The following is a 16,295-nucleotide window of genomic DNA, read 5'->3' on the forward strand; positions in this document are numbered from 1 at the left end:
TAGTGCTCGCCCATCCCATAGACTTCATGATGTAATAGGCCTGTGTGTCTAGGTATAGCTAGGGATTCTGGCCCCAATGCACATTACAGAAAAGATGGTCAAATCTGCTTATTTCAGTGAGACTGGTGTATGATATATTCCATAGAGGGGGGCCTCCAATTCTTCCCTGACAGATTGACGACACATAAAGAGAAGGGCCAAGCGTTCTTGGGTATTGGTGAATTGGGAGAAATAGCTGTTTGGCCAACAGATATCGAAGATCTACCTCAGTAAAACACGTGTCTACAAATCCACAATATGCTATTCTACACTCATTCTGGTATTTGAAGCCTTCATCACGGTTGTTATACCAGTATTACTGTCCATGATATCATTAGCAGCATTATTGCTGCTTACAATAAAGTTATTGAGATGCATCATTATTCAGTTATTGCGGCCCATAAGATTTGCCAGTTTACAGATCCAATGTACAGTAGCTGCCGAAGCTGAAACTATTGCACAAACCTGAATAGAACATGGTGGATGGTTTGAGTATAGATGATCGAATACCTCAAATATTCAGCTTTGCAAATACTTGCCGAATAGGTCGCCGCTATTCGACTATTCGCGAATGTTCGATGTGCAATGTTAGTCTATGGGAAACCCAAATAATAACTATTCAGAACTATTCGGGCTTCCCATAGACTTATATTGCGCATCGAATATTAGTATAGCGGCGACCTATTTGTCGGATATTCGCGAAGCCGAATATTTGAGGTATTTGATCATCCCTATTTATGACGATTATGTCAGCAAATGGTTCTGGGGTGAAATTTATGTGGAACAGTCACTAAGAAAAAACATTGTTTTAATTGCCTTACATAAATAATAGTGCATGTGAAAATAAGAAACTTTGTAGTAAATCTCATTCGACAAATCTTCTTTCTTCTTCTGGACTGATCATTTGTGCTCAAAATTCTAAATTCAGTGAATAAAGATTTTCCCATTACTGAGATAGGACATGACGGTTTGTGCTTATAACATTTTATGGAGAGAGAGGACGGAGGAGTTGGAGGCAGACACAGACATTTCTGCTGCAAGTTCACACTTTGAAACTCAGAATTAGGCTATTTTCACACAGTGCTTTTTTGATAAGTTTTTGTTGCGTTTTTTTAGCTGGGGATTTGCCTTGGTTTTATGCAAATTCATGCTAATTAAATGCTGCTTTTTACAGCCCCTGCAAAGTCTGAGATTTCTGAAATCTCTTGCACACACACACAAACACCTGCAGATTATTTCCTGACTATTTTTGTCAAATACTTGCGTTTTTGCTGAAGATTTCAAAGAATGAGCATGTCAATGCAACGTGTTTTCATTGATACAACCTATTTTGTAGAAAAAAACACACTAAAAAGTACCAAAAATGCACCAAAAACACAGGTGTCTCAAAGGAGATATCCTGCCACAAGATCAGGTTTTGGTCAGGAAAAAAACTTACCAAAAAGTCCTGTGTGAACATAGCCTAACACAAGATTGAAAAGTCACCGGAGACCATTGAAAGGTGACACTGTCTTTAGGGTTGTGATTTTCTGATAAGTAGAACAATAGCATTTGCTGATGTTAGGAAGTGATCTACTGAATGAATCTGAACATCAGATATGATTCAAGTATTCACTTTTTTGTTTCTTCACGTGCTCATTTTTGAATCTTTCTTCATTTAGGAGGTGCTTGACTTGGCGTTTTCAATCATGTATGAGTCCAACTGCCAATTAAATTTCATTGCCCCTGATAAACATGAGGTAAGTCAATGACAAAATTGCAAAATCTTCTGATAACTTGCAAACATGTGATGTATTTCATATAATTTCTCTTTATTAATAATTATTGATTTTGTAAAAATAGACACAAAATATTGTTCATTTTGAAGGGTTCAGATTTCTGTACTCTGAATGACTACAAGATTAGAGAATTCTATTTCTGCTTCTTTGCCAGGAGGTTATATAATTTATTCACTACACTGTCAGTAAAATGTTTTATCACAGTCCCTTGTGACAGCACAGCTTCAGTGTGTGACCCCTCATTCATGGCTCTTCCATAATGCATCTCCCAGGGGTGTACAGCTCGAAAATGCTGCCTTTCTTATCTATGGTATAAGATCAGTGCCATGGTTAGGTTTTCAAATGGAAATTGTCCAATATTAAGATTGAAGCCATAGCTTAGAGTTGATGATGAGCTATGCGTGGGTGAAACGAAGTGCTGATTTCAGTGGTTAAAATAGTGTTTGCAATACTGAGCCTGTCAAATTATTGAGTGAAATACTACATTACATTTACACCAGCTCAAGAGATTAGAACCCAATTTACTAGAGGTCAAAGCTGAGGCCAAATGGTGCTAACAGAATCCTATGACATACCTGTCTCAGAGCTGTAAACTCCAGAAATACACTATGTAGCATTATTGGGAGAGGATTTTCACCAAGACGTGAAATTATCATTATATTTGTGATATTTATTGTGATAAATAAGACATTTTCACATAAAATTGACTAAATATTTAGTAAAAAATTACAACTTAGCCATATTGATCTTCACCTTTTTAATTATGTTATCACCAGCAAATATAAGGATAGGAAATATAATTTGTGCACAATGTATCTTTAGCTGATCATAGTTATGGTAAAAATAAAATATCACATCTATTGGAGCAATGACCTCCGTTGGTGGCCCCATCTCCCCCTGTAGGCAGTCAGGGCAACCATAGAGCGACTGGTTGGAAACAGCTGATGAATGAATAACTGAACGTCCCTTATTGCAATTACTCATCCATGATTTCTTTCATTCTTCCACAGTATTGTATTTGGACAGATGGACTTAATGCCTTACTTGGAAAAGACATGATCAGTGACCAAACCCGGAACGACATGGACACATTGCTTAGCATGGAAATAAAGCTTCGCCTCCTAGACCTGGAAAATATACAGATTCCTGATGCACCACCTCCTATTCCAAAGGAACCTAGCAACTATGATTTTGTTTATGACTGCAACTGAGAACAATGGCGTGGAACTCATAATTAAACTGGAATTACTGGAAATGAGGACTGAAATGCAGCATATTTCATTATCTGTCTATGAAGTTCACTTGAGACATTCCCAATCTTTACCAAAATATGAGGCCATTTTACTGCTGGGCAAATTATTAAAGTTGACTTAGTTTTTACAAGTACATGATAAAAGGCCATGCTATGAAAGCTCTTTGAACAACATGTCCATATTTCTAATGCTTTAAATAACACAAGGACAATTATCCACCACCAGCGTGTGGTGCCCTCAGCTTTATGTTCTGGAGCGCTAGAATGAACAGACATTATTGTCAGTGCTGCAGAGATACAGGAGGCACTAATGAAGGCTACTGATGTTCTGAACACCGCTTTGAAGCATTGCAATTTCTTCTTTCTTTTTTTTTTCCTTTGCTAAATCTCTCTCGCTAGTTAAGTAGATATCTAGTTGGATTACTATAGTAGTCAAATGGCCAGTTTGACCCCAACAAGTGCAGTCACTGTGTCACAGAGAAAACCTATCCTCCCTTTGAAAGCCATGACTACAAGTCATAGATGACTAAAATAGTTGGATGTCTGGTATGTATATACATAAATTGTAGACTTGTCCTCTGAAATGGGCCATTGATTTTAGCGCGCACTGTCACATATCAGCAATATCATAATATCAAATACTTCTCAGACTGTCCTATATGTTTACACATTGCATTTATTAGTAAGAGATCCTGGTAAAAGATCTACAAATGGAGGCGTCACCTACAGGTCATCTGATTATGTAGTTTACAGGTGGCAATATCCACTTTCGAGCAATAGATAGCACCACTCACCATCTATAAGAATTCTGCTCAGTGCATGTTATCCACGATGAGTTTTTGCTCTCGCTAGCTCCGGGATCTGAAAGTTTTATATTGGTGTATAATTAGCTTTAATTTCAGGAAAATATCTAGCATTGTTTAAATACTAATTTGATAACCTATCAACTAACCGTAATAATGATAGTGGAGATCACTGTGACTTTTTCTAAAACACATCACATATCACAGTCAAAACCTTTAAAGAATTTAAGTTGGTTTCACTTGAGTTGCCGGTTTTCTGTGTAGGATTGAAAATCCCCTGCAATATAGTGAAGATGCTTGGTATTGGAGCATTTTACCATTTATGTCAATGGGACAATCCTGCAATAACCTGGACCACTGCGACTAACTAGAATGTGTGCAGGTAGACACCATAATATAGGCTTTGAAGAGACTGCTGCAAACAGCTGGTTGGTAGGATAGCCCGGGAGTCAGACTCCGACAAATCTAGAATTTATGGCTTATCCTAATGGTCAACCATCAATATTCTGAACCCTGAAGACCCCATGCTGTGGATTTTTAAGCCTAGATCATGCACTTTAGGTGGAATATTTTTACGGCAGATTTCACAGTGCAGATTGTGCCATGAATTTGCCAACAAATATGCAAAGAACATCTTCTACCATGTGTGAACTCCTGAAGTAGTTGTGTGCGATTAAAAAACAAAAAAAGTTTGTTTTCCTTAGAAACAGAACTACTTTTGTACCATATTTGATATTGCAGCTAAGTCCCATTCAAGTCAATGGAATACTAGCCTCAGTCTGCAGATGTAGACTTTCTTAAACTAACATACAAGAAAGATATCACGATGCAGAAAGTTAAAGAAGGACTTATTGATTAAGGTTATGTGCACACCTTGCTTTTGTTTGGCTCTTTTTTGCTCATAAAAAAACATGTTTTAGTAGGAAAAAAAAGCTGAAAAAAACACATTTTTTTGCGTTTGCACTTTTTTTTTCAAATGCATTTTCTCCTGTTTTTATTTTTTGCTTTTTTTTAATAGTCACGGCGATCGAGGGGGTTCAGGTGCTGTACTCCTACAATCGCCGCCAGGTCTCCAGGTGATGATACAGCCAGGACTCAGCTCTCACTGCCCGGAGCAGTGCCTACGTCGCTCCATGCAGTTTGACCCCCAGAATAATGAGATCAATGCAACAGCAGCATTCAGGAGGCAGGGAGAAGGATTGCTTTCCTCTCCCTGGTGATCGGGTCCCTGTAATGTGATCACAGGAACCCGACTGCTGCCATGGCAACCCTACGTCGTCACCATGATGACCCCGGGTTACTGAGCTATGGAGAGCCTCTCACACCATGCTGTATGCACGATGTGTGAGGCGAAGTGCTGCAATATACTCCACTGTACTGATAAAGCTCTGCAGGGGATTATAAAAACGCAAAAACCATTGACATGCGGCTTTTTTCAGCAACAAAATCTGCAAGAAAAAAAGAAGCGTGTGCACAGCAAATCACGATTCTCATACACTTATTGATTAAAATCTGCAAGGAAAAAAGCATGAAAAAAGCAATGTGTGCACACAACCTAAATCAGGTTTTTATGTTAAATGTAATGTTTAAACATTTTTTCCAGAGTTTCTTTTTTTACATATCACAATCTGTATTAACAATAACAAATAGAACGGTTGCAATTTTCACACTAGTCACTGGGGCTATTTTAGAATGTTGGTTCCTTTTGTTTCAGGAAACAACACATGTACATTGCCACAATGTTCAGACCCAAACCCTATCTTTTGTATTGACTTGTCTATGAGACTTTGTGAATGAAGGGGGAGCAGGGTCAGCTGTGACATCCCATATTGAGAACGGTGGATCCTGTGTTTTCAGCTGTGTACCTGTGATTGTAATCCTGCTTCTTCAGAACTCCTGTAAACGCTAAAAAAGCCCCAGTGGTGCAGTTTGAAAAATGCAACATTACTAGTTTTTTTTTTTTTTATAAAGCTCGTGGTATGACAAATGCAAAATAAAAAAAAAAATACAAATAACACAAAAACATAGTTTAAACAATAGGTCATTTTCTGATGATAGATTTCCATTAAACACTTAAGCCTAAGTTCACACGTTCAGTAATCCACAATTTTTTGGTCAACGGATTGCTGCTGGATCTGTTCTAACGGATGATTACTGGACATGTGAACTCAGCCTTACACAGCAAAACCCATTGAATTTGTATAGTTAGGTGTATAGTGTAGCTTGTATAGTTCTCTGTCATTTTAAGAAAGTCTACATTTGTAAGTGGTGGTGTTTACAGACAGGCATTATGTTGGATTTTATATAGTCAACTCCAAGGTTATGACTAGTTGCTTTAAAACATCACATGATTTATGCTACCCTATATTTCCAAGGGTCTACTGATCCAAACAATCCCTTTTTCCATATAGAAATCCATTTTTAACTTCATTGGTTCAGTAGAAATATGGAATAGTTTACTAACGTATTTTTTCCAATACAGGACGGTATGATGCACAGATGATTTAATAGTTGTGTTTAGTGTGAAGATTACAAGGCTCAAAGCTTAATACTTTTCAGTGTTTATCTTCATGGATTTTTTATTTATTTAATATATACAAGAAATTTCAGCCGGTGACATGGAAAGGATGTACATATTTATCTCAATTCTTAATAAACTGTATGTGGCTTTTTCTCTGTTTCTACTTGTATGGTGAGTTCTTCTATGATACGGTATAAGCAGCGCACAAAATGTAAAGCAGTCAATGATTTCACCGTGTAAAGTGCTTCCGAACAGCCCATAGAGTGAAAAATCAAAGCAAACCATATTCTAGTACACGCAGATTTTCTTTGATTCCAGTTCGGGTTCTCACTAAATAGGTCTGGTTCTTGAATTACTACTATAAAAAAAAATTGTCTTGCATTTTTTCAGTGCTCAAGCGAATCCGAAAGAAAACACATACAAAAATATAAGAAATAAGCAATGGTGAAACCCAATTCTTAACATAAAAACATTTTTTTTTAATTTTGAAAGGTGTATAGTAATTTTTTAGGAATCAAGATACAAACAGTCCTTTTAAAAAAAAAAATAAAAAAACAACATATTTTTCTAAAGATTTATTTTAGAAGCCAAACCATTAAAGCTTTGCGAATTGATGTGGAAAAAGGAAAATTCATTGGAAATTCACGTGGGTGATTTTTTTGCCTATTCTTACTAGTGCATCTCAATAAATTCCAATATCATCAAAAAGTTTAATTTATTTAAGTAATTCAATACAAATAGGGAAAGGCATATATTATATAGTCATTACACACTGAGTGATCTATTTCAAATGTTTATTTCTGTTAATGTTGATGATTAAAGCTTACAGCCAATGAAAACCCAAAAGTCATTATCTCAGAAAATTAGAATTACCACAAAACACCTAAAAAGGCTTCCTAAGCGTTTAAAATGGTCCCTTAGTCTGGTTCAGTAGGCTACACAATCATGGGGAAGACTGCTGACTTGACAGATGTCCAGTAGGCAGTCATTGACTCACTCCACAAGGAGAGTAAGCCACAAAAGGTTTTTGCTAAAGAAGCTGGCTGTTCACAGAGTGCTGTATCCAAGCATATTAATGGAGAGTTGAGTGGAAGGAAAAATTGTGATAGAAAAAGGTGCACAAGTAAACGGGATAACCACAGCCTTGCCATTAAAAAATTTGGGGGATATTCACAAAGAGTGGACTGCTGCTGGAATCAGTGCTTCAAGAGCCACCACACACAGACGGCTCCAAGTTTCGCATTGCTTGTGTCAAGCCACTCACCGACCAAGTATTGAGTGCATTTACTGTACATACTTTTCAGTAGGCCAATATTTCTGAGTGTAAAATAATTTTTTCAGTTGATGTTATATTATATTCTAATTTTCTGAGGTAATGACTTTTGGGTTTTCATTGGCTGTAAGCCATAATTAAGCCAATAAATAAGCCAACATTAACAAATAAACACTTGAAATAGATCACTCTGTGTGTAATGACTATATAATATATGTGTTTTCCTTTTTGTATTGAATTACTTAAATTAACTTTTTGATGATATTTTAATTTATTGAGATGCACCTGTATATGTTATTATCCTGCTGTGATCATACGAGCCACCTCCACAACCTTTTTGTTGAGCCAGAGCTGATAGACCTTGTGATGAACTGACTTGTTATATGTGGGAGAAGGGAGACTTGGTTATACATGCTACATGTGAGAGAGGGGCTTGGCTATATGTGGAGGAAGGGGGACTGGGCTATGTGTGTGGAAGGGGACTTTTTAAAAAAAAAAATAGAGCAAAGCTTCATGGAGAAGGGGGGTACAGGCAAGTGTGGCCAAGAAATGCAACATAATTTACTCCACAAAAGTGGTTTATCACCAACAAAATTGTAAGCTAGTCCCAGATTGTAGTAAATGTGTCAAATGTAGGCCTCATTCACATATCAGTATTTTTACATCACTGTTTGTATGCCAAAGCCACGAGTTGAACTTACGGAGAAAAACTGTAATTGAAAGAGTGATACCTGTTCTGTATTTTGGAGACTCCCCAGATTTTGGCATAAAGATACTGATAAAATACTGATGAACAAATACTCATGTGGGAATGAGGCCTTACAGTATGAATTGTGTCTCATGTACAGCTCAAAAGGGGACTTCTACGCAATACTGAGCAAAGGGTCTGAATACTTATGACTGTGAAATTTTAGTTTTTCTTGTTTAATAGATTTTCAAAAAATTCTACACTTTTGGGGTTTTTTCTGTCTATAAGGGGTACAGAGTGAACATTAATGAGAAAAAAAATGAACTTTTTTGAATCTACCAAATGGCTGCAATAAAACAGAGTGAAAAATTTAAAGGGGTCTGAATACTTTCCATACCCACTGTACATGTGAATGAGCCTGGAATATAACAGATAAAATAAGTAGAGTAGCAGAAGGGTGGGCACTGCTGATGGAACCAGACACTTGCGATGAATCAAAAGACTTTAATGGCACTACGCGTTTCTGGGACAGTCCGTCTCCTTTCTCAGGTACTTCCTCAGATAGCGCCCTGAGACATCCACCCTAAATTTACTTTCAATTCATTCCTGATTTAACTCCTACCCTGAGGTGTAGAGGAGCCAGTCTGTGCAGCAGCTGATCAGAGCTTGCCATTGATTGTCTTCCAGCTGAACATTTCCTGTCTACCGAATGGAAGACCGTGGTCACAGCTGCACAAGGACTGCACATTTGTGATTGATCATCTTTTCTCAGCCAACGTTGTGCCTGTTGAGCACAACAGCACAATGTGAGTAACAACTAACCAACAGCATGCCCTGCTTTAGTACAGATTTACCCAGTAGCGCTCTTCTCTCCGTTCTTCTTCCTGTGGACCATAGGCACTCTAGTCCAATACTAGGAGTGAGGGCCCTGCTCACAATCTATAAGGAAATATGGGAGATAGAAAAGGTAAAAATAAAGTGCCTGTCGTGTAAGGGTCCAACCATCGGTATATTTAATAGGGGATTTAAATAACACTGCATGAACCAGTATCTGTACAGGTACAGAGAGCTACAGAGTGGTTTGAAGAGAGAACAGGGGATAGTTGGTTAGATAAGTACACTTAGGTCAGTCTAAAGAAGTGTGTTTTCATGGCATGCTTGAAACTGTGGATACTGAGAATTATTCAGATTGTCTGAGGTATTGCATTCCAAAAAATTGGTGCAGCATGAGAGATGGGAGTGGGAGGTTCAGAATATAGAGGATGTTAGTCTTAAATCATTATAAAAATGGTGAGGATGGGTACAGTGTTAAACAGGGATGAGAGAGGAGGGCCGTGCAGAACACTCGAGAGCACTATGAACACAAGTGATATGTTTATATTGGATTTACAGTATATTGGATTTTGTAGCGGATGGGCAACCAGTGCAAAGAGTGGCACATGGTGGCGGCATCAGTGTAGTCATTGGGTAGAAATATTATCCTGGCTACTCCATACAGGATAGTTTATAAAATATACAGTTTAGTGAGAGGGAGACTGAGTAGTTAATAGTTGCAGTAGTCTAGCTGAGAATGAATCAGAGCAACAGAAAGAGTTTTAGCCCATCAAAGGTAAGAAAAGGTTGACTTGTAGAGATACAGTATTTTTGAGGTGCAGGTGATGTGAGTGAGTGATCAGACATAGGGAGGGAATGACCGATCTGAGTCAAAGATAGTCAAAAGTCAATAGGCATTCGGCTTGGCAGTTATGGTAGAACCACAAACGGAAAAGGCTATTTCAGGTTAAAAGAGGAGGGAGAGCACAAGTGGGTCAGTTTTTACAGATTCAATTCTAGATAGAGAGAGGACATGAGGTTAGAAACTGCGGACAATTATTATCAACACCCCTGTATTTATAGTAATGTGTTAACCACGATGGAAAAAGACCATAATATACAATTAAATATCGGGGATACACTAACTAGTGATCCCCGGGTGGGTCAATTCTTTAAACAACATGTCAAAAATGGAGAAAATGAAGAGTATAGACCAGTAAAGCAAGAAAACAAAGTTTGATTAATTTATTTTATTAGCAAATTACAAAGAGTAAAATCAACATATACAGTACAGGAGACAAAGAGGGTAAAGTAACCCCTATGTATATAGTGACAGGGACAAAGAACTATAAATTGCAAAATAAATTACAATTAAAGTAACGCCTCACAAACGATCTGACCATTAGATGATTAAATAAGACCTTTGCTGATTAATAGTTGTATGTTGATACATAATAATCAAAGGGCCACACGTGTGTATAACAATCCACAGCAAAAAGGCCACATGCTCAATATATAAAGAGTTCGCTCGATTGAAACAAATTTGGTAGAACAGGTCGTGCCAAAGTGCCTAGTGCTTAAAAAATTAATAGCAAAGCCCAAAAAGTGGGACTCCCTGGCAATACAAAAAGAGTAGTAATGTGATCATGTATTGGGAAAAACTTAGTAATAAGCAGATTCCATAGCAGTAACACCTAGGAATAATCCACAGATGGTGAATGAAATCAAGTCTAAGGGGTACTTTGCACGCTGCGACATCGCTAGCCGATGATAGCGAGGCCGAGCGCGATAGTACCCGCCCCCGTCGCACATGCGATATCTTGTGATAGCTGCCGTAGCGAACATTATCGCTACGGCAGCTTTACACGCACTTACCTGCCCTGCAACGTCGCTTTGGCCGGCGACCCGCCTCCTTCCTAAGGGGGCGGGTCGTGCGGCGTCACAGCGACGTCACACGGCAGCCGGCCAATAGAAGCGGAAGGGCGGAGATGAGCGGGTCGTAAACATCCCGCCCACCTCCTTCCGCATTGGCGGTGGAGGCAGGTAAGTAGATGTTCCTCGCTCCTGCGGCTTCACGCACAGCGATGTGTGCTGCCGCAGGAATGAGGAACAACATCTATCTCCTATTGGTGCGACATTATGAAAATATGCGACGCTACACAGATCACCGATTTACGACGCTTTTGCGATCGTTGATCGGCGCATCTAGGCTTTCCACGTTGCGACGTCATTACCGGCGCCGGATGTGCGTCACTTTCGATTTGACCCCGGCGATATCGCAGTAGCGATGTCGCAACATGCAAGGTACCCCTAAGTCTGCATTGAAAACAGCACAGACATATTAGAGGCCATAACTTCAATGGAATCATAGCTAAATAAGACCATACCGGGGGGGACCCAATAACAAGGCATTCAAGCCGAACCCAGCATAAAAAGTGTAGCGTGTTACCTCACGAGTGATTAGGTCACAAGGAGTTGGAGGGGAAGATCCCCAACGATCGTTTCCCAAGTTTCATGGCTGTTTTTCAGCCACTAAAAATGCAGAGATACCCTGCCATTTACGGTAATGCCATAGCCATGTTGGCTACTATCATTACAGTGACTGGCAATCTGCATTGCGACATCTGGTTTATATTCGACCTAGTCAAGTCATGTTCGACACACTGTACCCCGGAAATAGTGTAAGGAGAACTTCTGCTGGAGAAGGGATAGTTTATTAGAGTGATTCTAGCTTTACAGTCCTTGCTGCTGCAATATAAAAATACAGTGCCTTGTGAAAATATTCGACCCCCTTGATTTTTTTTTTTCAACCTTCTCCCACATTTTAGGCTTCAAACATAAAGATAATTTAAATTTTATGGTGAAGAATCAACAAGTGGGACACAATTGTGAAGTTGAACGAAATGTATTGCTTATTTTAAACTTTTGTAAAAAATAAAAAACAAAATTGGGGAGTGCAATATTATTTGTCCCCTTTAAGTTAATACTTTGTAGCACCACCTTTTGCTGTAATTACAGCTACAAGTCGCTTGGGGTATGTGTCTATCAGTTTTGCACATCGAGAGACTGAAATTCTTGCCCTTTCTTCCTTTGCAAATAGCTTGAGCTGAGTGAGGTTGGATGGAGAGCGTTTTTGAACAGCAATTTTCAGCTCTTTCCACAGATTCTCGATTGGATTCAAGTCTGGACTGTGACTTGGCTATTCGAATACCTGGATACATTTATTTGTGAACCATTCCATTGTAGATTTTGCTTTATGTTTTGGATCATCGTCTTGTTGAAAGACAAATCTCCGTCTGAGTCTCTCAACCTGTTGGAGTCTGCAAAAGACCTTTCATCAAGAATGGTCCTGTATTTGGATCTTCCCATCAATTTTAACCATGTTCCCTGTCCCTGCTGAAAAAAAGCAGGCCCAAACCATGATGCTTCCACCACCATGTTTGACAGTGGGGATGGTGTGTTCAGGGTGATGAGCTATGTTGCTTTTACGCCAAACATATCGTTTGGCATTGTGCCCAAAAAGTTCGATTTTGGTTTCATCTGACCAGAGCACCTTCTTCCACATGTTTGGTGTGTCTCCTAGGAGGCTTGTGGCAAACTTTAAACAACACGTTTTATGGATATCTTCGAGAAATGTCTTTCTTTTTGCCACTCTTCCATAAAGGCCAGATTTGTGCAGTGTATGACTGATTGTTGTCCTATGGACAGACTCTCCCAACTCAGCTGTAGATCTCTGCAGTTCATCCAAAGTGATCATGGGCCTCTTGGCTGCATCTCTGATCAGTCTTCTCCTTGTTTCAGATGAAGGTTTTGAGGGATGGCCGGGTCTTGGTAGATTTGCAGTTGTATGATACTGTGATGGTGGGATATGGGGGAGGTGTATCTTGCTGTACAGATTCCTATTTTAAGCTTGGTTCACTGTCCATTATTTGTACTGCTTCTGTGTACATTGTATTGTTTATAAGTAATCACCCCCTATAGTGCAAGATAATAGCCTCTTGAGGTGCTTCTGTCCCTGGGTGTGGGAGGAGGTGGGCCTAGAGTCCATCTACTGTAAACTCTCTGCTTACCTGGGAGATTGAGGCAGTCTGTTTGAGAACTTTAAGAGTGAAGCAGGAAGATTGAACCTCTGGGAGAAACTGGCTTCTCAGAAAGACCTGGATATTTATCAGTTACCGGACTATATTTGTGTTACTGGACTAATTTAACCCTCTGTTTTGTGGATTATGTTATGGACCATTTAATTTGCTTGGAATAAATGCTGTTTGGATTGTACAGCCATCTCTCGCTCTGTTGATTGTGTGATATGGGAGAAGGACCCCGTCACAGATACTCCTTCCATTTCAATATGATCGCTTGCACAGTGCTTCTTGGGATGTTTAAAGTTTTTGGATATATTTTTGTAACCAAATCCAGCTTTAAACTTCTCCACAACAGTATCACGGACCTGCCTATTGTGTTCCTTGGTCTTCATGATGCTATCTGCGTTTTAAACAGAACACTGAGACTATCACAGAGCAGGTGCATTTATACAGAGACTTGATTACACACAGGTGGCTTATATTTATCATCATCAGTCATTTAGGACAACATTGGATCATTCAGAGATTCTCAATAAACTTCTGGAGTGAGTTTGCTGCACTGAAAGTAAAGGAGACGAATACTATTTCATGCCCCACTTTTCAGTTTTTTATTTTTTTACAAAAGCTTAAAATAAGCAATAAATTTCAATAAACTTCACAATTGTGTCCCACTTGTTGATTCTTCACCATGAAATTTAAATTTTTTTTATCTTTGTGTTTGAAGCTTGAAATATGAGAAAAGGTTGAAAAAAATCATTTTTTTTCTAATATGTAGATAGCTGTTTTCTTAATGTTGCCAGTATATTTCCTATACCTTATAATAATGATGCTGCTCCATGGAAACTATACATGCTACAGAAAAACTATATACATTTTTTAAATCAGGACAAAAAGATGATTCAGAAAAGTACAAAGTCACCTGCGATGATTACAAAAAATATTTTTTTGTAGATCTGTGTTGTCTGTCATCCAACTGACCACCTGTTTGCACTGTTCTGGCTTCAAAACTGTTGGCCCACGCCCTCCCCTGTAAAGTGGGACAGGAAGCTAGGTCTTGTAGATGAGCGTGTTGTTTATGCTCCCTCCTTCAAATGTTAATTTGTTTTTTTTCAAACAACATATGTAGAATTGACATGATGGCTGACTGATGGCCTTTCAAAAATTATTATTGAGGGCCACCTGATGGCTCTCCAAAATGCATGAGTGAAGGCCGCCTGATGGTCCTCCAATATTGAGTGAGGGCTGCCTGATAGTTCTCTAAAATCTATGAGTGTACACATATATGTACATAGATACGTCGTGTATAGTTAAGAATATACATTGCAAATCTGCAAATATTTGATAATAGGTAGTGGTCTGAGTCCTGAGACCCCCAAAATACAGTTCAGAAATTAAGCCCCCATGCATAGAATGGTGTTGCACATAGACTCAATACTAAATATATTTGCCCATTTTGTGATTGAATAATTAAAAGGGTTATGCAGTACTTTATAGTGATGGCCTATCCTTTGAATAGGTTATCAATATCAGATCAGCGGAAGTGCCCGGCAGCTTTACCAATAATCTATTCACAGCCCGGGCTAGATGTGCTCCATCGACAGAGCTACATCAACAATATAGAGGCCACAGTGGGATAAAAATGAACAGGCATGAATCTGCAGTATTGCACTGCACCTAATATTTACTTGATGGAGCTGTAAAAAAAAAAAAAAAAAGAGGAGCAAACCAAGATCAGGCACAACATATTTTATTTATTCAAAAACGGAAAAAAGCAAGGGTTATGGCAGTGCAGGTGTGGCAGTGAGGTTGCAACTTAGCCATAACAGAAGAGGGCGTAGGTGGCAATAAGAACAATGTATTCTACTGTGCACTAGATATATTGGTAATAATACAAAAATTTAAGTATATAAATATACTGTGTTTTTCCAAAAATAAGACACTGTCTTATATTTTTTTTTGCCCCCCAAAAAAGCGCTAGGGCTTATTTTTGGAGGAGGTCTTATTCTTGGAGAAACACGGTTGGGGGCAAGTTTACCCCCCAAAAAAGCAGACCCCCCACACTTCCCAGGAGACTCATACTCACCAGACCAGGACGTCTGTGTGGTTCCCAGGTCCTCCTGTGATTTCCGGTCGGTGCTGCACGCCATCCTCCCCTGCTGCTAGCTGACACACACACAGAAGATCCCAGACATACACAGCAGATCACACACACAGCAGATCTCACTCACACACACACACAGCAGATCACAGATCTACACAGCAGATCACATACAGCAGATCACAGATCTACACAGCAGATCACATACAGCAGATCGCAGATATACACAGCAGATCACACACAGCAGATCGCAGGCACACACAGCCGATCACAGATACACACAGCCGATGACAGGCACACACACACAGCAGATCGCAGATATACACAGCAGATCACACACAGCAGATCGCAGGCACACACAGCCGATCACAGATACACACAGCCGATCACAGATACACACATCCGATCACAGGCACACACACACAGCAGATCGCAGATATACACAGCAGATCACACACATCCGATCGCAGGCACACACAGCCGATCACATATACACACATCCGATCGCAGGCACACACAGCCAATCAGATACACACATCCGATCACAGGCACACACATCCGATCACAGATACACACATCCTATCACAGGCACACACAGCCGATCACAGATACACACATCCGATCGTAGGCACACACAGCCGATCACAGATACACACATCCGATCGCAGACACACACAGCCTATTGCAGACACACACAGCCTATTGCAGACACACACAGCAGATCACACACACACACACACATCACATCACATCCAGCACTTACGGCAGCAGGGAATGAGAGCAAGTCACGTGTCCGCAGGTCCTGTTCGTCGCGCTGAACCTCACTGCCTCTCAGGATTCTGCCGGCGAGAAGAGATCGGTGTCACTGGATGAGGTGAGTGTGTATGCGATCCGATGTTTGTGTGTGTGATCCGATGTTTGTGTGTGCGATCTGATTATGTGTGCGAT

The 16,295-nt window shown here is 39.6% G+C and overlaps 1 protein-coding gene across 3 annotated transcripts in view; it reads left to right on the forward strand.

The window, feature by feature from the left end:
• Window positions 1–6,552, forward strand: part of ELMO1 (engulfment and cell motility 1) — a 512,012-nt gene extending 505,460 nt beyond the window's left edge. For all 3 annotated transcript variants that reach the window (XM_075315126.1, XM_075315127.1, XM_075315128.1), the window contains 2 exons: window positions 1,701–1,778; window positions 2,828–6,552. In XM_075315126.1, the coding sequence (XP_075171241.1) occupies window positions 1,701–1,778; window positions 2,828–3,028 (279 nt within the window). In that variant the 3' untranslated portion in view covers window positions 3,029–6,552. The remainder of the gene's footprint in view (window positions 1–1,700; window positions 1,779–2,827) is intronic.
• Window positions 6,553–16,295: the final 9,743 nt, after the last annotated feature.

Source organism: Anomaloglossus baeobatrachus, chromosome 6 (genome assembly GCF_048569485.1).
Source record: "Anomaloglossus baeobatrachus isolate aAnoBae1 chromosome 6, aAnoBae1.hap1, whole genome shotgun sequence".
Lineage (NCBI taxonomy): Eukaryota > Metazoa > Chordata > Amphibia > Anura > Aromobatidae > Anomaloglossus > Anomaloglossus baeobatrachus.